Here is a 23460-nt window from a genome sequence, read left to right as displayed (position 1 = left end):
TCAAAGTCACACTAGTAACAGTTCAACTAGAGCCATTATCAAGCTGCTTCCATGCAGCCGGACGTTCATCTAGCATCTTTGTGTTGCCACACTTCTTAAAGCTCCAGTGTGTAGGATTTAGGATGATTAATTAGCAGAAATGTAATATAATATTCATAGCTATATTTTCATTAGTGTATAATCACCTGAAACTAAGAATCGTGTTTTCGTTAGCTTAGAATGAGCCCTTCATATCTACATAGGGAGCGGGTCCTCTTCACGGAGTCCAACATGTTTCTACAGTAGCTCAGAACGGACAAACCAAACATTGGCTGTGGAGAGAGCCTTTTGCATTTTTACGTTACCGTCACCGTAGTTCTCCGACACGATTGGAAAGGGAGGAATGAACCGAGGGGTTCAGTTGGTTGCAATCTGCAACCTCACCGCTAGATGCCACTAAATCCTACACACTGGTCCTTTAAAGCCGACACCCAGCGTCATCTTTAACAAATGAACAAAGCAGCTCATCTGACTTCTGATATAACGGAGTAACAGCACCTCATTCTGGCCTAAACTGGACTAGAACTGGACCCAAACGATCCTGACATTTGCTTCACAGGTGAGCTCTCCTGTAATCACCATGACAGTCTTCTCCGACAGGTGTCTTCAGCAGACTCTCACTACCTGACTTTATCAACCACATCTAAATGCTTACTTACTTATGTATTGATAAACAGTGGTACTCTGTCCGTCAGTACTGCCATCACCTGCCACTGCAGTAACAGTTATTTCATACTGGACACCAGCAATCAGGTTGGTAATGGTTATATGTGTTTGAGTCACATTGTTACTGTAAGATACATTTCCATCAGTCCACTGTACTCTATAGAAAGAGCTGTTTCCCTCTGGTTCAGTCCACTTCAGAGATATAGAGGATGTTGTGATTTCAGTGACAGAGAGGTTCCTGACTACTTCAGGCTCTGTGAGCACAGAGAGGTGAACACAATGGAGAAAAGACGACAGTGAAACATGAGTTATCTATGACAGAGCACAGGAATAACTTCATCAGATAAACACTAAGTCACTAAATGTATTTTTTAGTTTCATAAGCCTTGTTCTTGTGATGTAATTGTTTCCCCCTCAGTATATAGTGGAGAAACAACATAAGAGTAAGGATGAGGCACAAAATAGACTATAAGCACTGTCAATAGTAAAAGTGTAATTCATCATCTTACTTGTATGGCGAAAAATCTGAGCCCCTTCACTTTCTGTTTTGTTATCTGCAGCCACTGCTATGACAGTAAAATTGTACTGGACTCCAGCAGTCAACTCAGTGATAGTTATGTTTGTTTCAGTGACTTTGACACTGTGGTTAGTTGTTCCATCAGTCCACTGTACTCTATAGAAAGAGCTGTTTCCCTCTGGTTTAGTCCACTTCAGAGATATAGAAGATGTTGTGACTTCAGTGACAGAGAGGTTCCTGACTACTTCAGGCTCTGTGAGGGAAGAGGTGTTACATGGGGGAATAAAGATCACTTTTATGTGCAAATTCTTCTTTGAGTCAAAGTCACACTAGTAACAGTTCAACTAGAGCCATTATCAAGCTGCTTCAATGCAGCCGGACGTTCATCTAGCATCTTTGTGTTGTCACACTTCTTAAAGCTCCAGTGTGTAGGATTTAGGATGATTAATTAGCAGAAATGTAATATAATATTCATAGCTATATTGTCATTAAACTAAGAATTGTGTTTTTGTTAGCTTAGAATGAGCCCTTCATATCTACATAGGCAGCGGGTCCTCTTCACGGAGTCCAACATGTTTCTACAGTAGCTCAGAACGGACAAACCAAACATTGACTGTGGAGAGAGCCTTTTGCATTTTTACGTTACCGTCACCCTAGTTCTCCAACACGATTGGAAAGGGAGGAACGAGCCGAGGGGTTCAGTTGGTTGCAATCTGCAACCTCACCGCTAGATGCCACTAAATCCTACACACTGGTCCTTTAAAGCAGACATCCAGTGTCATCTTTAACAAGTGAACAAAGCAGCTCATCTGACTTCTGATATAACAGAGTAACAGCACCTCATTCTGGCCTAAACTGGGCTAGAACTGGACCCAAAACGATCCCGACTTTTGCTTCACAGGTGAGCTCTCTTGTAATCACCATGACAGTCTTCTCCGACAGGTGTCTTCAGCAGACTCTCACTACCTGACTTTATCAACCACATCTAAATGCTTACTTACTTGTGTATTGAGTAACAGTGGTACTCTGTCCATCAGTACTGCCATCACCTGCCACTGCAGTAACAGTTATTTCATACTGGACACCAGCAATCAGGTTGGTAATGGTTATATGTGTTTGAGTCACATTGTTACTGTCAGGTACATTTCCATCAGTCCACTGTACTCTATAGAAAGAGCTGTTTCCCTCTGGTTTAGTCCACTTCAGAGATATAGAGGATGTTGTGATTTCAGTGACAGAGAGGTTCCTGACTACTTCAGGCTCTGTGAGCACAGAGAGGTGAACGCAATGGAGAAAAGATGAGAGTGAAACATGAGTTATCTATGACAGAGCACAGGAATAACTTCATCAGATAAACACTAGGTCACTAAATTTGTTTTTTAGTTTTCTAAGCCTTGTTCTTGTGATGTAATTGTTTCCCCCTCTATATTATAGCGGATCTTATAGCATCATCTTACTTGTATGGCGAAACATCTGAGCCCCTTTGCTTTCTGTTTTGTTATCTGCAGCCACTGCTATGACAGTAAAATTGTACTGGACTCCAGCAGTCAACTCAGTGATATTTTTGTTTGTTTCAGTGACTTTGACACTGTAGTTAGTTGTTCCATCAGTCCACTGTACTCTATAGAAAGAGCTGTTTCCCTCTGGTTTAGTCCACTTCAGAGATATAGAGGATGTTGTGATTTCAGTGACAGAGAGGTTCCTGACTACTTCAGGCTCTGTGAGGGAAGAGGTGTTACAAGGGGGAATAAAGATCACTTTTATGTGCAAATTCTTCTTTGAGTCAAAGTCACACTAGTAACAGTTCAACTAGAGCCATTATCAAGCTGCTTCCATGCAGCCGGACGTTCATCTAGCATCTTTGTGTTGCCACACTTCTTAAAGCTCCAGTGTGTAGGATTTAGGATGATTAATTAGCAGAAATGTAATATAATATTCATAGCTATATTTTCATTAGTGTATAATCACCTGAAACTAAGAATCGTGTTTTCGTTAGCTTAGAATGAGCCCTTCATATCTACATAGGGAGCGGGTCCTCTTCACGGAGTCCAACATGTTTCTACAGTAGCTCAGAACGGACAAACCAAACATTGGCTGTGGAGAGAGCCTTTTGCATTTTTACGTTACCGTCACCGTAGTTCTCCGACACGATTGGAAAGGGAGGAATGAACCGAGGGGTTCAGTTGGTTGCAATCTGCAACCTCACCGCTAGATGCCACTAAATCCTACACACTGGTCCTTTAAAGCCGACACCCAGCGTCATCTTTAACAAATGAACAAAGCAGCTCATCTGACTTCTGATATAACGGAGTAACAGCACCTCATTCTGGCCTAAACTGGACTAGAACTGGACCCAAACGATCCTGACATTTGCTTCACAGGTGAGCTCTCCTGTAATCACCATGACAGTCTTCTCCGACAGGTGTCTTCAGCAGACTCTCACTACCTGACTTTATCAACCACATCTAAATGCTTACTTACTTATGTATTGATAAACAGTGGTACTCTGTCCGTCAGTACTGCCATCACCTGCCACTGCAGTAACAGTTATTTCATACTGGACACCAGCAATCAGGTTGGTAATGGTTATATGTGTTTGAGTCACATTGTTACTGTCAGGTACATTTCCATCAGTCCACTGTACTCTATAGAAAGAGCTGTTTCCCTCTGGTTTAGTCCACTTCAGAGATATAGAGGATGTTGTGATTTCAGTGACAGAGAGGTTCCTGACTACTTCAGGCTCTGTGAGCACAGAGAGGTGAACGCAATGGAGAAAAGATGAGAGTGAAACATGAGTTATCTATGACAGAGCACAGGAATAACTTCATCAGATAAACACTAGGTCACTAAATTTGTTTTTTAGTTTTCTAAGCCTTGTTCTTGTGATGTAATTGTTTCCCCCTCTATATTATAGCGGATCTTATAGCATCATCTTACTTGTATGGCGAAACATCTGAGCCCCTTTGCTTTCTGTTTTGTTATCTGCAGCCACTGCTATGACAGTAAAATTGTACTGGACTCCAGCAGTCAACTCAGTGATATTTTTGTTTGTTTCAGTGACTTTGACACTGTGGTTAGTTGTTCCATCAGTCCACTGTACTCTATAGAAAGAGCTGTTTCCCTCTGGTTTAGTCCACTTCAGAGATATAGAAGATGTTGTGACTTCAGTGACAGAGAGGTTCTTGACTACTTCAGGCTCTGTGAGGGAAGAGGTGTTACAAGGGGGAATAAGGATCACTTTTATGTGCAAATTCTTCTTTGAGTCAAAGTCACACTAGTAACAGTTCAACTAGAGCCATTATCAAGCTGCTTCCATGCAGCCGGACGTTCATCTAGCATCTTTGTGTTGCCACACTTCTTAAAGCTCCAGTGTGTAGGATTTAGGATGATTAATTAGCAGAAATGTAATATAATATTCATAGCTATATTTTCATTAGTGTATAATCACCTGAAACTAAGAATCGTGTTTTCGTTAGCTTAGAATGAGCCCTTCATATCTACATAGGCAGCGGGTCCTCTTCACGGAGTCCAACATGTTTCTACAGTAGCTCAGAACGGACAAACCAAACATTGGCTGTGGAGAGAGCCTTTTGCATTTTTACGTTACCGTCACCGTAGTTCTCCGACACGATTGGAAAGGGAGGAACGAGCCGAGGGGTTCAGTTGGTTGCAATCTGCAACCTCACCGCTAGATGCCACTAAATCCTACACACTGGTCCTTTAAAGCCGACATCTAGCGTCATCTTTAACAAGTGAACAAAGCAGCTCATCTGACTTCTGATATAACGGAGTAACAGCACCTCATTCTGGCCTAAACTGGACTAGAACTGGACCCAAACGATCCTGACATTTGCTTCACAGGTGAGCTCTCCTGTAATCACCATGACAGTCTTCTCCGACAGGTGTCTTCAGCAGACTCTCACTACCTGACTTTATCAACCACATCTAAATGCTTACTTACTGGTGTATTGATAAACAGTGGTACTCTGTCCTTCAGTACTGCCATCACCTGCCACTGCAGTAACAGTTATTTCATACTGGACACCAGCAGTCAGGTTAGTAATGGTTATATGTGTTTGAGTCACATTGTTACTGTCAGGTACATTTCCATCAGTCCACTGTACTCTATAGAAAGAGCTGTTTCCCTCTGGTTTAGTCCACTTCAGAGATATAGAGGATGTTGTGATTTCAGTGACAGAGAGGTTCCTGACTACTTCAGGCTCTGTGAGCACAGAGAGGTGAACGCAATGGAGAAAAGATGACAGTGAAACATGAGTTATCTATGACAGAGCACAGGAATAACTTCATCAGATAAACACTAGGTCACTAAATTTGTTTTTTAGTTTTCTAAGCCTTGTTCTTGTGATGTAATTGTTTCCCCCTCTATATTATAGCGGATCTTATAGCATCATCTTACTTGTATGGCGAAACATCTGAGCCCCTTTGCTTTCTGTTTTGTTATCTGCAGCCACTGCTATGACAGTAAAATTGTACTGGACTCCAGCAGTCAACTCAGTGATAGTTATGTTTGTTTCAGTGACTTTGACACTGTAGTTAGTTGTTCCATCAGTCCACTGTACTCTATAGAAAGAGCTGTTTCCCTCTGGTTTAGTCCACTTCAGAGATATAGAGGATGTTGTGATTTCACTGACAGAGATGTTTTTGACTGCCTCAGGCTCTGTGAGTGAGAGAGGTGATATGGCAAAGAGTTTTAGGTAACATCATACTGCAGCTGTGTTTTTTAGGGATCATTTCAAAATTCCTCTTTGACTCAAGATCACAGTAGAAACAGTGCAAACAAAGCCTTGTTGTTCCAGCAAAGTTACGGCTGGACATTCATCTAGCGTCTTTGTATTCTTGGCAACACTTCCAGCTGGTGGAGCCACCACACTTCTTAGGGTCATCCTTGAGAGGTGACCCAATCCCCTCATCTGACTTCTGCCATATAAGAGTAACACCAACTTGACAAAAAGAGAAATCACTCTCATGCTATAATGAAACATGACACAGGTCACCATGTGGAGAAATCTCATTTCAGCTTGAGTCTCAATCCAGAGCTTGAGCTGCCTTGTCATCATGACTACTTCAGGCTCTGTGAGCACAGAGAGGTGAACCCAATGGAGAAAAGATGACTCACTCAAAACCACATGCCAACCTCATGGTGTCGCTAGAGGAGAAGTCAGGTGATCACCAGCGTCAGTAGGCTTCATCCTCTGGAGACCATGAATGTCTGAACAAAATGTCATCGCAGCCCACTAAGTAGTTGTGGAGATATTTCATGCAACTCACACAGCTAACAATGACATATCCAACCCTGTCTGTCGAGCCAAAACAAATGCTCCTAAAATCTGCTCAACACTAAAGAGATGTGCCATCAACTACGTCACTACAATGTCCAGATCTACAACCAAGATCCAGATCAAACAGAACTGCTCTGAGGTAAAAGGTGAAATCATTGCAGAAAGCCTTCTCCACCAGGTGTCCTCAACAGACTTCCTGACTTTATGAACCACATCTAAATGCTTACTTACTGGTGTATTGATAAACAGTGGTACTCTGTCCGTCAGTACTGCCATCACCTGTCACTGCAGTAACAGTTATTTCATACTGGACACCAGCAGTCAGGTTAGTAATGGTTATATGTGTTTGAGTCACATTGTTACTGTAAGATACATTTCCATCAGTCCACTGTACTCTATAGAAAGAGCTGTTTCCCTCTGGTTCAGTCCACTTCAGAGATATAGAGGATGTTGTGATTTCAGTGACAGAGAGGTTCCTGACTACTTCAGGCTCTGTGAGCACAGAGAGGTGAACGCAATGGAGAAAAGATTACAGTGAAACATGAGTTATCTATGACAGAGCACAGGAATAACTTCATCAGATAAACACTAGGTCACTAAATTTGTTTTTTAGTTTTCTAAGCCTTGTTCTTGTGATGTAATTGTTTCCCCCTCTATATTATAGCGGATCTTATAGCATCATCTTACTTGTATGGCGAAACATCTGAGCCCCTTTGCTTTCTGTTTTGTTATCTGCAGCCACTGCTATGACAGTAAAATTGTACTGGACTCCAGCAGTCAACTCAGTGATAGTTATGTTTGTTTCAGTGACTTTGACACTGTAGTTAGTTGTTCCATCAGTCCACTGTACTCTATAGAAAGAGCTGTTTCCCTCTGGTTTAGTCCACTTCAGAGATATAGAGGATGTTGTGATTTCACTGACAGAGATGTTTTTGACTGCCTCAGGCTCTGTGAGTGAGAGAGGTGATATGGCAAAGAGTTTTAGGTAACATCATACTGCAGCTGTGTTTTTTAGGGATCATTTCAAAATTCCTCTTTGACTCAAGATCACAGTAGAAACAGTGCAAACAAAGCCTTGTTGTTCCAGCAAAGTTACGGCTGGACATTCATCTAGCGTCTTTGTATTCTTGGCAACACTTCCAGCTGGTGGAGCCACCACACTTCTTAGGGTCATCCTTGAGAGGTGACCCAATCCCCTCATCTGACTTCTGCCATATAAGAGTAACACCAACTTGACAAAAAGAGAAATCACTCTCATGCTATAATGAAACATGACACAGGTCACCATGTGGAGAAATCTCATTTCAGCTTGAGTCTCAATCCAGAGCTTGAGCTGCCTTGTCATCATGACTACTTCAGGCTCTGTGAGCACAGAGAGGTGAACCCAATGGAGAAAAGATGACTCACTCAAAACCACATGCCAACCTCATGGTGTCGCTAGAGGAGAAGTCAGGTGATCACCAGCGTCAGTAGGCTTCATCCTCTGGAGACCATGAATGTCTGAACAAAATGTCATCGCAGCCCACTAAGTAGTTGTGGAGATATTTCATGCAACTCACACAGCTAACAATGACATATCCAACCCTGTCTGTCGAGCCAAAACAAATGCTCCTAAAATCTGCTCAACACTAAAGAGATGTGCCATCAACTACGTCACTACAATGTCCAGATCTACAACCAAGATCCAGATCAAACAGAACTGCTCTGAGGTAAAAGGTGAAATCATTGCAGAAAGCCTTCTCCACCAGGTGTCCTCAACAGACTTCCTGACTTTATGAACCACATCTAAATGCTTACTTACTGGTGTATTGATAAACAGTGGTACTCTGTCCGTCAGTACTGCCATCACCTGTCACTGCAGTAACAGTTATTTCATACTGGACACCAGCAGTCAGGTTAGTAATGGTTATATGTGTTTGAGTCACATTGTTACTGTAAGATACATTTCCATCAGTCCACTGTACTCTATAGAAAGAGCTGTTTCCCTCTGGTTCAGTCCACTTCAGAGATATAGAGGATGTTGTGATTTCAGTGACAGAGAGGTTCCTGACTACTTCAGGCTCTGTGAGCACAGAGAGGTGAACACAATGGAGAAAAGACGACAGTGAAACATGAGTTATCTATGACAGAGCACAGGAATAACTTCATCAGATAAACACTAAGTCACTAGATGTATTTTTTAGCTTCATAAGCCTTGTTCTTGTGATGTAATTGTTTCCCCCTCAGTATATAGTGGAGAAACAACATAAGAGTAAGGATGAGGCACAAAATAGACTATAAGCACTGTCAATAGTAAAAGTGTAATTCATCATCTTACTTGTATGGCGAAAAATCTGAGCCCCTTTGCTTTCTGTTTTGTTATCTGCAGCCACTGCTATGACAGTAAAATTGTACTGGACTCCAGCAGTCAACTCAGTGATAGTTATGTTTGTTTCAGTGACTTTGACACTGTGGTTAGTTGTTCCATCAGTCCACTGTACTCTATAGAAAGAGCTGTTTCCCTCTGGTTTAGTCCACTTCAGAGATATAGAAGATGTTGTGACTTCAGTGACAGAGAGGTTCCTGACTACTTCAGGCTCTGTGAGGGAAGAGGTATTACATGGGGGAATAAAGATCACTTTTATGTGCAAATTCTTCTTTGAGTCAAAGTCACACTAGTAACAGTTCAACTAGAGCCATTATCAAGCTGCTTCAATGCAGCCGGACGTTCATCTAGCATCTTTGTGTTGTCACACTTCTTAAAGCTCCAGTGTGTAGGATTTAGGATGATTAATTAGCAGAAATGTAATATAATATTCATAGCTATATTGTCATTAAACTAAGAATTGTGTTTTTGTTAGCTTAGAATGAGCCCTTCATATCTACATAGGCAGCGGGTCCTCTTCACGGAGTCCAACATGTTTCTACAGTAGCTCAGAACGGACAAACCAAACATTGACTGTGGAGAGAGCCTTTTGCATTTTTACGTTACCGTCACCCTAGTTCTCCAACACGATTGGAAAGGGAGGAACGAGCCGAGGGGTTCAGTTGGTTGCAATCTGCAACCTCACCGCTAGATGCCACTAAATCCTACACACTGGTCCTTTAAAGCAGACATCCAGTGTCATCTTTAACAAGTGAACAAAGCAGCTCATCTGACTTCTGATATAACAGAGTAACAGCACCTCATTCTGGCCTAAACTGGGCTAGAACTGGACCCAAAACGATCCCGACTTTTGCTTCACAGGTGAGCTCTCTTGTAATCACCATGACAGTCTTCTCCGACAGGTGTCTTCAGCAGACTCTCACTACCTGACTTTATCAACCACATCTAAATGCTTACTTACTTGTGTATTGAGTAACAGTGGTACTCTGTCCGTCAGTACTGCCATCACCTGCCACTGCAGTAACAGTTATTTCATACTGGACACCAGCAGTCAGGTTAGTAATGGTTATATGTGTTTGAGTCACATTGTTACTGTCAGGTACATTTCCATCAGTCCACTGTACTCTATAGAAAGAGCTGTTTCCCTCTGGTTTAGTCCACATCAGAGATATAGAGGATGTTGTGATTTCAGTGACAGAGAGGTTCCTGACTACTTCAGGCTCTGTGAGCACAGAGAGGTGAACGCAATGGAGAAAAGATGACAGTGAAACATGAGTTATCTATGACAGAGCACAGGAATAACTTCATCAGACAAACACTAAGTTCACTAAATGTGTTTTTTAGTTTCATAAGCCTTGTTCTTGTGATGTCAGTATCTAGCGGAGGAACAACATCAGAGTAAGGATGACTATAGACTATAAGCACTGTCAATAGGAAAAGTATAATTCATCATCTTACTTGTATAGTGAAAAGTCTGAGCCCCTTCACTTTCTGTTTTGTTATCTGCAGCCACTGCTATGACAGTAAAATTGTACTGGACTCCAGCAGTCAACTCAGTGATATTTGTGTCTGTTTCAGTGACTTTGACACTGTAGTGTGTATTTCCACCAGTCCACTGTACTCTATAGAAAGAGCTGTTTCCCTCTGGTTTAGTCCACATCAGAGATATAGAGGATGTTGTGATTTCACTGACAGAGAGGTTCCTGACTACTGCAGGCTCTGTGAGTAACAGAGAGGTGAACGCAAAGAAAAAAACAGCAGAACGTAATTTATATATGAAAAAGTACAGGAATACCACTACATAGGAAAACCACAGTGTCCTCATATATTCAACTATCCTGTGATATGGAGTTTTAACTACCATCTAACAATGTAAGCCAAAGTTAAATACTTACTTGTGTACTGAGAAACAGTGTCTTTCTTTCCTTCAGTAAGGCCATCATCTGCCACTGCAGTAACATTTATTTCATACTGGACACCAGCAATCAGGTTGGTAATGGTTATATGTGTTTGAGTCACATTGTTACTGCCAGGTACATTTCCACCAGTCCACTGTACTCTATAGGAAGAGCTGTTTCCCTCTGGTTCAGTCCACTTCAGAGATATGGAGGATGTTGTGATTGCAGTGACAGAGAGGTTCCCGACAACTCCAGGCTCTGTGAGTGAGAGAGAAGTCGGTGGGGAAAATAATTCATATTTCATGTTATCATCATTAGTGTAACAGTATTATCATCTTTGTATTTGATATCTGTGGTTTATCCATACTGAGAGAGCTTTGTTTGACAAACATGCTAAATCTGCAGCAATGCTGTAGGTGCTATACTGAATAAACGCCTTGGTTTAAACATGGTTAAGGTCTGGAATATAAGTGATTCAACAAAGTAAACACACTCACTTGTGGTGGCCTCTTTGCAGCAGTTCAAACATTTGAGGAAGATTGGGTAGACTGCTCCAGGAGTCAAACCAGTTATCGATCCGTTTCCAGAGATATTGTTGTCAGTGGAGATGTTGCAGTTTGGACTGGATCCAAACGTGACCGTCGTTGTTGTTGTTGTTAATGTTTTTAACGCTTCTGTTTCATTGCTTCCACATTCACTACCTAAGAGATAGAAGACAAATAATAAGAAGAGAAACAAGATCAACAATAAGAAATGAGCACAATTACATTTTAAAAAGCTATATTTCTGCAGAGATATTGACAGAAATGATGTAATTAACAAGCCTATATTAACTACAAAATACAGTATTGTGTGAGAACTTATGTTTCTTTAAATACATAGAGACAAATTAACAGAAATGTAGTACAACAAACACGTGTACTTACTGACACATTGTGCTTGGGAGATCTGTGGAGATATGGAAAGAGAAAAGCAAAGTGAATGGTCTTGCACCAGCAGAGGTCAGTATTGCGTCTAAAACAGCTTCAAAGCATCGACTAGAAACCCAACCACCTGTTCAGTGTCACAGGGCATCAGTAGCCTAAAATCAGCAACAACTGATAGTACTGTTAAATAGGTAATGTTTCCTCAGTTTCTTAAACACCAGCCTTTTGTAACCCTTCCAGTGAACCACCATAATTTGCATGTTTCCCAACATGATGGTCTAAATGCTGTTTCAAAGCTCTTTCCACGCTACTGGATAAATACTGTGCCCTTTATAGGGCTCGATGTCGAACCTCAATATATTCTGAGCACATAGCATTGATTATCAAAAAGTGTCAATCTAATATTTCTTGATTTAAATCACGTGTGAAGGGTCAAACATGCTTATATTTCCCAAACTAAAATATCATATTGGCACAGATATCAATATCTAGCACTAGCTCTTTAATAATTCATTTTGTTGGCCTCAGATTTAAGTATATCAAGTCTAAACATACAGAAGTCAGCCTGGAAAAATAACCACCATGTGTAAATATTAAATTAAAAAATATAAACTTCTAATAAATAATAATAATCTTAAGGGCCGCTGCTGCACTACTGTACACACACACACACACACACACACACACACACACACACTTCTACACGTAACAAACATATCTGTCTGAGAATAACTGATAGGAATTAATGTTGAATATGAATGACGAATAATGTTGTGGGATTATTCCTTATTTCATGGGCTATTTGGGGATCATTACATACTTATGTATGAAAAATAAATAAAAACAAAGCATTCGAATACTGATTTGGAGGTTGATTACCATGGCAACTGGAAAAGCTTCGAAGCATTCGGGTCAGCCCTAATAAACTTGTAGTTTAGTAGTAGTTCATATAGATCTGAAAAAAAGCTGTGCTGCTTTTCAATGGTGCAAACAAACACACATAAGCTCAGTATTATGGGATAAATTCCTGTTGTAAATGATGAAAAGATCATATTTGTGTGTTAGTTAGTACAAAGAAGAAAGTAGATCCTGGTAATACCCGACCATCGGTAATCATTCTATGGCTTCAGATAACGATCAATGTGTCTTGACAATGCTGTTCTTCCTCCTTCCTCCGAATATCTCACCTCTCATGTTCCAAAACAACTACAACTCTGTCTTTCTACCGTGGTTATCCTCTGAAACACGTACCTCTGATACCACATTACTTATTAGCCAAAACCTAATCAGTCCAGAGTCGCTCGCTGACATGTTGCCTTTCAGTCTATTTACCACACAGCTAAACATTAAACTTATGGCATCATTGCTCAAACCTGCATCATTCTCTCCACCACAAAGATAACCGACAGGGTCAATCATTAACTCCTGATAATGACAGAATAGACTTTACAGCAATCTAATCAGGTTGTACTTTAAAATGTTACATTAAAAACAATAACCTTGACTAATCTATTATTCACTTCAGCTCTAATTACAAATATCATGAAGGCAGGATTTATTACGAGGCTGTTGTGTTAGACTGGATTAGTTTTAGTTTGGTGTACCTGATAAACTAAACCGTACTTTTTATTATATTAAGAATTATACTTACATTGTAAATCTTGTACAACATGCATTTTGTACTTATAGTCATTCTAATACAGTAAAAGCAAATGTGAATGTAAAATCTTATATAGAATTAAACAGAATAGAATAGGTCTAAAATCATCAGACCAGGAAACCGAGAAAGAAAAGGTCTATTCTGCTTCAAACGTTGCCCCTTTCACCCACCCGTCCCTGGAGACCGCCGTCCTCTCCTTAACTTTTCTTTTTCTATTCACAACGGTGACCCTTCCCTTCCTCCCAGTCCTCTGGGACTCTATTCTTCTTTCTGAAGTACAGCGGTGCCACACACCGGGGCACGAGGAGTTCAAGGGATCAGTACGCTTCGAGGATCTGGTGAAGGCTGTTAACAGAGTATCTGAGAACGTCACTATAACAGAATAGTGTTGAGATACATCATCATCATCAGTGCAAGTATGTATATGAAATATAATTCATGCGTGTTTTATTTTTTAGTCAGTAAGTCAAACATACAACACACGACCAACCATTACTTCGAGCTATCCTGTACTGTAGTATGAAAAAACCCTGTCTAGGTGGGTTTTGTACATTAATAGGAGGAACAGCTTGTATGAGGAAGTATATATCTGCACTTTACTTCTGCTGTTTGTGAAGGGTGTTAGTGTGGCTGAGCTTCACACTAACGCCCTGTCAGAGAGAGTGGAAATTGGTGAGAATGGGTGAGAATTTCTCACTAATCAGGTTATTTAATGACACATTTACACTTTCCCACCGTAGTAGATGTTTTTTAAGATATAAAACAGCATTATTAATTGACTAAAGTTATTATCATGGTGCTGACAAAAAGTGGAGCCTACTGTCTCTAATTAGCTTTAAAACATTATAAGTCACTGTTTCAAGTTGGATCAGACAATGTTTTTCTGTTGGTATCCAGCTTACACGCAAAATCAGATATTTTTTACCTTTGAACCTCAGATTTTAAACCAACATGGATGGGCAAACTCCATCTGCTGATGAAGATCATGTGATATGATCAAAGTCTCCAGAACAGCTACCAATAGGGGATTGTGGTGAGATTGTTTTCTCAACCGCCGTTTCCTAGGTCAAAAATTAACTCTAAACCTCAACAACAGATACATTTAGTATTTGGTATGTGTATATATTTAGTAAGCTCTATTTAAAACTAGTTTGTGCGGTGAAAGACATTTTAATTTAGTGGTACATAAACTTAGTAAACACATTACAACTAGACCAAGTTTGAACTTAGGAGCAGCTGTTGCTGGCTCCAGATATAAAACTGTCTGACAAACTAAACCTCCTCAAGCTCCACAAGAATATGGTAAAGGTCACATACCAGTATGTGAAAGCCAAGTATGACACTCTCATGTTTTTATACAGATATTCATGTTAAGCTGACCTCTGGGGATGTGATTTCTCTGAGCTACGATTCCCAAACGCTTTATTTCCCTTGGCGCTCTTCCCAAGTATCACTTATTTTTTCCTCCTGACTAAATAAACAAAACAACGTCTCAAGCCATTATGCCTTGGCACTGACTCAGAGAGCAGAAATAACTCAAACTCAAAGTCCCATTTGGGAAATACGTAAGTTCAAATAATGTATGTCGTTATTCTTTATACATCTACTGGGACTAGGCTCCACCCATCTGTACATCCTCCTCCCTGCTTTAACCCTCAGCTCTAGTCTGTCTCTTATCACAGGACCTTGTAGGATCATATGGATTATTGGGCAATTCATTATGGTGTTACATGGTGTGTAAAATCACTAGTAGTATCAGCTCATTATTATTTATTACACGGCTTTGTTGAATACTTAATTCTTATTGGTCAATCACGGCATTCTACGGTCTGTTATTTCTTTACAAACCGTTGCTATGGGCGCAGTTCTGATGTTGGACTCTGGCGGACCGTTATTGTGTAAAATTATTGATTTTCGCTTTGCGTTAGGGTGCCGCAAAGCCCTTTCGGGGTTTATGTAAGGGATAATGTACAGTGAGCCGGTCATTGTTGTGAAATAAACCCAGACAGGGCCGGCGGACCACGGCGCCCTGAAGGGGTTTATTTCACAACAATGACCCGCTAGCTGTACATTATCCCACTTATTACACGGCTACTTACTTAAGAAATCAATAATTTGACACAAAAACGGTCCGCCAGAGTCTGACATTAGAACTGCACCCATATACAGATTGAATAACAGACCGTATAACGCTGTGATTGACCAATCAGAATCAAGTATTCAACAAAGCCGTGTAATAATTCACAGCAATGACCGGCTCGCTGTACATTATCCTTTACACGAAAGTCACTAAAAGAGAAGGAGAAAAATAATTGTTCTGCCTACACACAGCTCAAAGTCTGATGATATACAGGTCTTAGAAGATCTCCAGTGTTACTTCTTCTAACTCTCACTTGAGGAGCAATACTTAATGTTCATTGTGAAACACACATAGCTGGGATTCAGACAATGACCCTAATGCCCTGTGTACTGTATCTGTGCCCTTTGACTGGGCCTGTCTGCATGGGGAGGAGGAGGAAATGGCTGTACTGACCACTATATAAACATTACATCAACCCTAAAGGCAGCCGGCCTGCCACTCTTTGATTCCCTTTCATTCCTAGCAGTCTGCCTTCACTGCTGATAACGCCCCGGTTCCTTCCTCCATAATAACACTCAGACCCAGAAACAATCAAGAAATCACCTTAAAGGCTGTTTGCTCAGGGATCGGCCTATTTAACCTTAGCTCCTCATAATCTGATAACTTGGAACAAAAACGTAAAGAGGAGGGGGAAAAAATGCACAATACTTCATTTCTGCTCCTTGAATTACGCAAAGTTGCATAAGGTGGAGGAGTCGCTGGTGGTGCCCTTGTTGACTTGCTGAGTGGAGAAAGTGGAATCCTCTACGGCTGTAGTTTCTGCAAAATCATGTTATCTGACTCAAACCAAAATATGTGTGTATGTGTGTGTGTTTATGATTAGCAACACAAAACAAGGTTCACAAAGAAGTACAAGGAAATACATAATGTTGTCTTCTCCTTTCCTTCATTGAGTTTTCCTTTCCTTTTCCGGTCTTTTGTAGTAGCTTTTTTTCCAGCTGTGCCAGTGACTCTTCACTATAGTTTTTTTTTTTTTATTATTCTTTTCTCCTCTTGCAGTGTTTATGTGTCAACATCTCCTGCCCTCGACTTGATTTCATTGTTATAGATAACAGCATGAATTTATGTTTTTTTTCCTCATCAGGTAGCCTGGCTGTGTGGCACAAGCGTTGTTTTCTTCACCCATGATTGTCGAATAATCAGCCCGTTGGCACAAAAAGGCGTATGAATGACACGATAATGCGCAGGGCATTAAGCGTGCAATAAGACCGATTTTCTTGCTTTTGGCGTGTCATTTGTACGCCATGTAGTTTGTACTGACTGCAATGTAAAAGCGTCCGGTAAATCCGCCACCCTCAGAGGTAGTGATGTAGAATAAAAAGCGAGAAAGTCTGCTTATGATGGGCGGGTGGGGATGTGGTCCAACAAAAACACGACTTTTACCAGGAGGCCAGTGTTCGAGACCAGAGTTGTGTTGTGTAAGTTAGGTTAGTGATGTTTGTTTCATGCTTCTTAGTGACGTTTGTGACATGTTTTCCGCACTGATGTTACGTTGTTTCCATACATATTTTACTTAGTTTACCTACTTATTTTTAGCCCAACCATGACGTTTCCCTATACCTAACTAAGTGGTTTTTTTGCCTCAAGCTAACTGCGGACGTTGCTGTAGTTTTGTTGTGTGGTGTTGAATGAAAAGCAAAAAGCGGCATTCAAAAAGCCTACAATGCGTCCTCATGACACGCAGAATGTCCTTGTTCTGAAGGTTATTTTTTTTTTCTTTTATGCCTTTATTTGATAGTGACAGAGTAGTATTGAAAGGGGGAAAGAGAGAGGGGATGACATGCAGCAAAGGGCCGCAGGTTAGATTCGAACCCCAGGCCACTGCAGTAAGGACTCAGCCTTTGTACATGCTCTACCAGGTGAGCTACAGCAGTGAGTGTGCAAGGCCACTATACATTTTGACCTATATACTATTTCATCAATCATATTGCATATTTCTCTTTTTGTTTAACATAATTCGAGTCAGTCACATTCATAGTGAGATCACAGTGTGAGTACATAAAATATTTCATAAAAGTAAATTAATTTTGTCTGTGTGTTCAGCTTTCCGCCTCAAAATGCAAAAGTTCGTCTCCCAATGCAAACATCAAGTGTGATACGTGGTGAGATTTTTGGAAAGTCGCGATTCTCACTTTCTCCTGCCGGCCTCTAATAAATTGGCAGCTTGTTCTCTATTTAAAGTTCATTGTGAGCGACGTACTCATTGTTTCTGTTCTAACATAACTTCCTGTCACTTCCTGAGCCCACCCACAGACCCCTGATAACATATTTGAACAACATGAAGGGCTTTTAAGTAAAGCATTATGTTGTACTTCATGCCTCCAGCTCATTAAGGTCAAAAAAAGGAAGACGAGAGCCACACGACATTGGCTAATAAATCAAGGCTTGTCTCACTTAATCTGGTCTAGGTTCACTTTAAGCCTTCTTAGAGCATTGCTGTTGCCAAAACATCACTTGATAGACTGCACTGTTCCTTCCTCTGTAGTGTACCATAAATCTCCAGCCTGGCCACACAGATTTCAATTCGCAAATATTAAACATGTTCAATATTTACGTTCGGATATCCTGTTGTGTGTGGGTAACACACAGGACACATGACAGCCGATGATGCAGTCACATGGGAAAGAACCCCCTTTTAGTGCCCAAGGTGAAATACGGATTTAGAGACTTCTGCACCTCCTCTTGGCTCTGTTTTCAGGTTTTAATCTAGCCCATGACGGGAGACTTTGGCCAATTACAGGTCATTTCAGAGAGAGCGTTCCTATAGAGCGTTCCTATTGGCTGTGCTCCGGCTGGTGAGCGGTGCTTGGTATTTCCTCAACTAATCTCAACATGGCTGCCGGGTCACAAACTTTCTCATTTTACAGCTAAACAGTACACTACAAGATGTTTCTGAAAACATTTGAGGCGAGAAATAGGCATTACAGTAACAGAATATTAATTCATATTTGATCAGCGCAGCCTGTTTGACCGTTTGATCGAAGTTCACGAGTGATTGACAGCTACTCAGAGACGGCAGACTCCAGCTCGGCTCTGATTGGTTGTTTTCCTCCGGTCTGTGAAATCTTGCAGATGCCATTAGGAGCACCGGAGGACACTGGAGGACACCGGAGGACACAGAATGAAATGCTTAGGCCCGGCGGGGAGCCAACGGAGGCCCGGAATTTCTCCCATTTGTGCGGGACATAGGAATCTTCCAGGACACGTGGACCGGGACCCTGGACCCAGATTAATAATGAACTTGGAGTTTGTTTGTTTTTTAATGTTTATTATACTATATTATTAATCATTGACTACTGGAGATAAAAGATTCAATTAAAGTACAGTATTACCCACTTTATGGGAAAACCTGGAGACTCAAGATCTGACACATTATCCACAGTGTCAGTTGTAACTTTGAGTTTTATGTTAAATTCACATACTTGTAGAGGTCTTTTTATTAAATCCATACTCACCTATTTCCATTAATAATACGTCTTTCTGTTTTGGTGTGTTTAGTTTTCTGCCAGGACTGATAGACTGCAGCAACATAACTAGCAACAAAGTTAGTAAGAAAACAAATCAACTTTTAATTCCATTTTATTATTGGTTCCTGTAATGGACCACATCTACTGTTGATTTATTATTTTTTCTACATGCAGACGATCCCTTTATGTGTCTGTATATTATATATTTGCTATATATCATATAGCATTTGAGATTGATATAATTTCTGTGAGAATACAAGTGGCACAAAACTCCACAAGAGAAATTCAATATGAGCGTCCTCCTGTGGAATACTATAGGAACATGAATCATAAAAAAATGCGAAAGCCATGTCTAAAAATATCCACACTGCCTCCAAAAACTCCCGGCGCATGACGGCTTTAGCTATGAGTGTGTTTGTCTCCAGGTACAGTATCAGCCTCCCACACCAAAGTCCTGCTGCTGCTGCTGCTAATGCGGGCCACATCAGAGGCTATGGAAATGAGTGACGTAGTATTTACTGTTCCCAGCACTGTACAGAGTGCGGAGCTGCTGGCTTACGATACCCATCTGAGCACAATGCACTTGCCATCAGAGCTTCCTGCTAATGCTGCTGGCCATGCAGTAGGAGGAAGATTTACATGAATGCATACGTACCCACACCCACATATTCTGGACACTGAGGGCTGGGCCATCACACTGATCATAGAAGTGTGATCAGTGTGATGTTTGACATGTGTTAAAGTTAAAGTGCCTTGTGGGGTGTGATGTGTGTTTGTCCGCAGGGAAGGAGGAAGTATACTGCAGGTTTTGTATTACTAGTGACTGGCTTCATTGTGCTGTATTCATGGGTGTAATTACTGCCTTTAAATCATCAAGGAAACTACGGCTATACATGTCCTTTCGCTTTTTAAATGTAGACTCTGAAGAACAATGTTTGCTGGGACATGCTGCCCCATGTGACCCTGGACAGCATGTCCAATTTCATCCTGAGGGGAACATGAATATCTGTGTCAAATTTCATGGCAGGGCCGGTTTAAGACATAGGCCATATAGGCAGTCACCTTGGGCGCCACCTTCTGGGGGGCGCTGGACGCCCTCTAAAAAAAACAAAATGCCGGTGGGCGCCCTTCCTCATTTTCTGCATTGTAACAAATGAACAAATAAATAAAGAAAGAAAATAATACACTTTTCACCCCTGTAACCAAATTGTGTTCCATAGTGCTAGAGCCAGCCCTGTTTCATGGCAATCAAGTCCAATAGTTGTTAACGAATTTCACTAAAGAAGAAGAATGTCAACCTGCTGGTGGCACTAGATGAAAAGTCAGGCGGTCATTACTATACATCCGAAACACTGCTGCCTGTCATATGTTCATTTTGTGCTAATGGGGCATTAAATATCTTACTTGAAGAACTCTAGCGCTCCATCTGAAAAGGTAGTATGACAGAGTGAGTGAAACAAGAGAAAAATAATAATTTTTCATCCCCACTTGCAGCCTTGCCCGGCCGTGACTTGCTCAGAGGCCACTGGTAGTATGATAGCTATCTGCTGACAATAAGGCCTTTGAGCCTGTGTCTCATTTACATGGACTGGGGAACTGTGACTCTTTGTAATTCATCTTGTATGCGCTGAGCTTCCAGTCGCAACCCTTGTCGACGGCAACATGTTTGGGGATGTTAATTTGAAACTGGACTGTCTTGATACGGTCGGAGGGGGTTGTGAGTGGGCGGAGGGTGCAGCATTCCACAAAGGGAGGACTTGACTTGTGACTTATGCACTTTAGATCAATAATGGGAGGCGAGTTTTCTAATCTGGATACAGTGAGAAGAATACATTTTGGAGAGGGATGCTTGCGTTGACGTCACTAAGTCATCACACGTCATCCCCATTTTAGTGCAAGGCATTAGAATAGCATCTAGCGCAAAAGACAGTGTTCATCAGTGCTGTCAGGAGGCCACAGACCACAGAGAAAGAGAGAGAAGCAGATACAGCAGATGGAACAGAGAAAGGCTCCATAATCATGCAAAGTGTTGTACTTTTCCTGGGTCACTAATGTGCCAAGCTGTGACTTTGCACGCACTCTCTCTAGACTGCACCTAACAAACCACGCTTTATCTTTTGGCCTATTTTTAATTCCATTCCAAACCGATTTCCAGCGTACGATGGCCAGACAAATGTCATAACAATCCAAGAAGAAGACGCAATGGACGTGTTATTTGAAGCAGATGAGCTGTGTCTATATAGCCTGGAAGTGCCTGAGAGAAAGGACCGAATCATTAAAGGAATCACATTTGAAAGCTGAATTATTCATTACAATGTTAATGTATCAGATCTGTTTAATTTCGTGTTATATATTAATTTAATAAGAAACACTTATATATCAAACTTTAATGATCCCCATAGGGACATTAGGCTCAGCGGGGGAATAGACAAATGTAATAGAATATGGAATAATATTGAATATGTGATAAAAGTAAATCAATTAAACATAATATGAATAAATGTGCTGCTTCCGTACAATTATTATTCTGAATTTATGCAAATGTCAATATAGTATTTAGCCTAATTATACCTTTTCAGAGATCCAATTGGTTAATGGAGTTTGGTGACCTCATGTTATTCCACCATATCTCCACCTGATTACAACCTGAGCAGAAGCCTAATAATCCCAAATACTGTGTCGGTGTGAAGGGAACTTAACATATGAAGAAGACTTTTAAGATGTGAGGGATTGTATAGATGAAAGAATCAGTACAGCATCTTAAAGTCACGGTAGTGTTATATCTGGTTGGTCAGCTGGAGTGACAAAAGGCAGAATTAATTATATTTAAGTTGCTAAATATGAGATTGGGAGAATTTCTTTTGCATCTGCACGGCTCTCAACATGGCAACGGGTGAGCCAGCAGCTCACAGCTAACGGTGCTAACGGTAAAAACAACGACAACACTGCTGACAGAGCAAAAAGTGTTAACCTGGGGTAACCGGAGGGGGGTTGCTACGCTTCTGCAACGGCGCCGTCGGTCTGGAAGGCGTTATTAGCTGTAATAAAAGCATGAATGGCCGGCTGGCATTGTCAACAAAGCACAGAGAAGCTCGGATACAACACACACAGAGGGAGAGAGACTTCATTCTCTGCTCAGGTAGACATTACTCCTCTATATCTTTAAATAGACAATAGTTGTTTGCTGCTATACTAATGCTCTGGATATCGTACAAAGCACCTTCCTGTCCTGGATAAGATTGATCTATGATCAACTGGGCGTGGAACGAGTGATAGAAATAATACTGTACAACAAACAATGTTTTACAACATTATCATTCTTTTCACCAGATATATATTAGACTGAAATATAACTTTGAAAGCAGGTAAACTGTAATTGTTCTTGCCATGTTCAGCCAGCCTGTCATAGCATCTTTAGGTGTAGGAATGGGGATGGTGAACAGTGTCGGCCTATGAGATACAGAGACTACTGACAAGCATCATGGTGTAGACATAAATATACACATAAGGTCAAAAATCGAAAATTCTTTTTTAAAGGGGAATTGAAATTAAAACCAAGATACCAACTAAATAAAACAGAACAACTTACCAGAAATATTCACTTTAAACGGGTAGTAAACATACAGACTGTGACGTGTACTTAATTATTAACGTTACTAACGTATTCAGTATTGAAAAAATGTCCTTTCAAGGAAGCAAAATATTTCCCCTTTTTCTAACAAAGCTTTTGATTCTTTCAAAATTAAAAAAAAATTTTATCTGACTAAACTAAATTTAACATCGGATGCATTTCACACGACCGAGAATAATCTGTATGATGACCCAAAGCATTTACTGTTTTTGAAAGCAAAGACATGCTGGTGACATTGCTCTGGTATTCAGTATCATTTATTATTAAGTTATGATCTGCAACTCATCCTCTCAGACTAGTTTCCATGACCTAAGAGGGGCACAAAGGTGTAACGCCCCATCACAACAGTCACTTCCTAAGTTCTGCAAGGGACCGCTGACAGACCGCCGGACCCAGTACAGTGTGTTAAAATGAGACCAGCGAGGACAGGAGATGTCAACACACAAACGCTGCGAGAGGAGATTAAAAGAGCGACAAGAAGCGACTAGAAATGAGCGGAAAAAAACAACAAGGAGGAGAAAAAAAATTAAAGCAGCAGTAGGCGAGATTGGAGGTCACTATATCCTGACAGCAATGCATCAGACAGGTAATCTGAAAAAAATCATGTGCCTCTGTGTCCTCCGGTGCTCCTAATGGCATCTGAAAGATTTCACAGACCGGAGGAAAACAACCAATCAGAGCCGAGCTGGAGCCTGCCGTCTCTGAGCAGCTGTCAATCAAACTAGGCAGCGCTGATCAAATATGAATCAATGTTCTGTTACTGTAATGCCCATTTTCTCACCTCAAATGTTTTCAGAAACATCTTTTAGTGTACTGTTTAGCTGTAAAATGAGAAAGTTGAGACAGACATG

The 23460-nt window shown here is 40.9% G+C and overlaps 1 protein-coding gene across 1 annotated transcript in view; it reads right to left on the bottom strand.

Moving 5' to 3' along the window:
- The window catches only part of LOC141766883 (phosphatidylinositol phosphatase PTPRQ), a 52054-nt gene that overhangs the window by 24253 nt on the left and 4341 nt on the right, over nucleotides 1–23460 (bottom strand). The window contains exons 2-19 of the mRNA XM_074634057.1: nucleotides 11712–11733; nucleotides 11283–11486; nucleotides 10783–11043; nucleotides 10346–10606; nucleotides 9849–10109; nucleotides 8840–9100; nucleotides 8324–8584; nucleotides 7210–7470; nucleotides 6754–7014; nucleotides 5640–5900; nucleotides 5184–5444; nucleotides 4160–4420; nucleotides 3704–3964; nucleotides 2680–2940; nucleotides 2224–2484; nucleotides 1975–1979; nucleotides 1215–1551; nucleotides 699–959 (exon numbers count right to left, since the gene is read on the bottom strand). Coding sequence (XP_074490158.1) covers nucleotides 699–959; nucleotides 1215–1551; nucleotides 1975–1979; nucleotides 2224–2484; nucleotides 2680–2940; nucleotides 3704–3964; nucleotides 4160–4420; nucleotides 5184–5444; nucleotides 5640–5900; nucleotides 6754–7014; nucleotides 7210–7470; nucleotides 8324–8584; nucleotides 8840–9100; nucleotides 9849–10109; nucleotides 10346–10606; nucleotides 10783–11043; nucleotides 11283–11486; nucleotides 11712–11733 — 4222 coding nt within the window. The remainder of the gene's footprint in view (nucleotides 1–698; nucleotides 960–1214; nucleotides 1552–1974; nucleotides 1980–2223; nucleotides 2485–2679; nucleotides 2941–3703; nucleotides 3965–4159; nucleotides 4421–5183; nucleotides 5445–5639; nucleotides 5901–6753; nucleotides 7015–7209; nucleotides 7471–8323; nucleotides 8585–8839; nucleotides 9101–9848; nucleotides 10110–10345; nucleotides 10607–10782; nucleotides 11044–11282; nucleotides 11487–11711; nucleotides 11734–23460) is intronic.

The sequence above is a fragment of the Sebastes fasciatus genome, chromosome 4 (genome assembly GCF_043250625.1).
Source record: "Sebastes fasciatus isolate fSebFas1 chromosome 4, fSebFas1.pri, whole genome shotgun sequence".
NCBI classification, from domain to species: Eukaryota; Metazoa; Chordata; class Actinopteri; order Perciformes; family Sebastidae; genus Sebastes; species Sebastes fasciatus.
The sequence above is the reverse complement of the archived record's forward strand: the minus strand, read 5'-3'. Positions and strand labels throughout refer to the sequence as shown.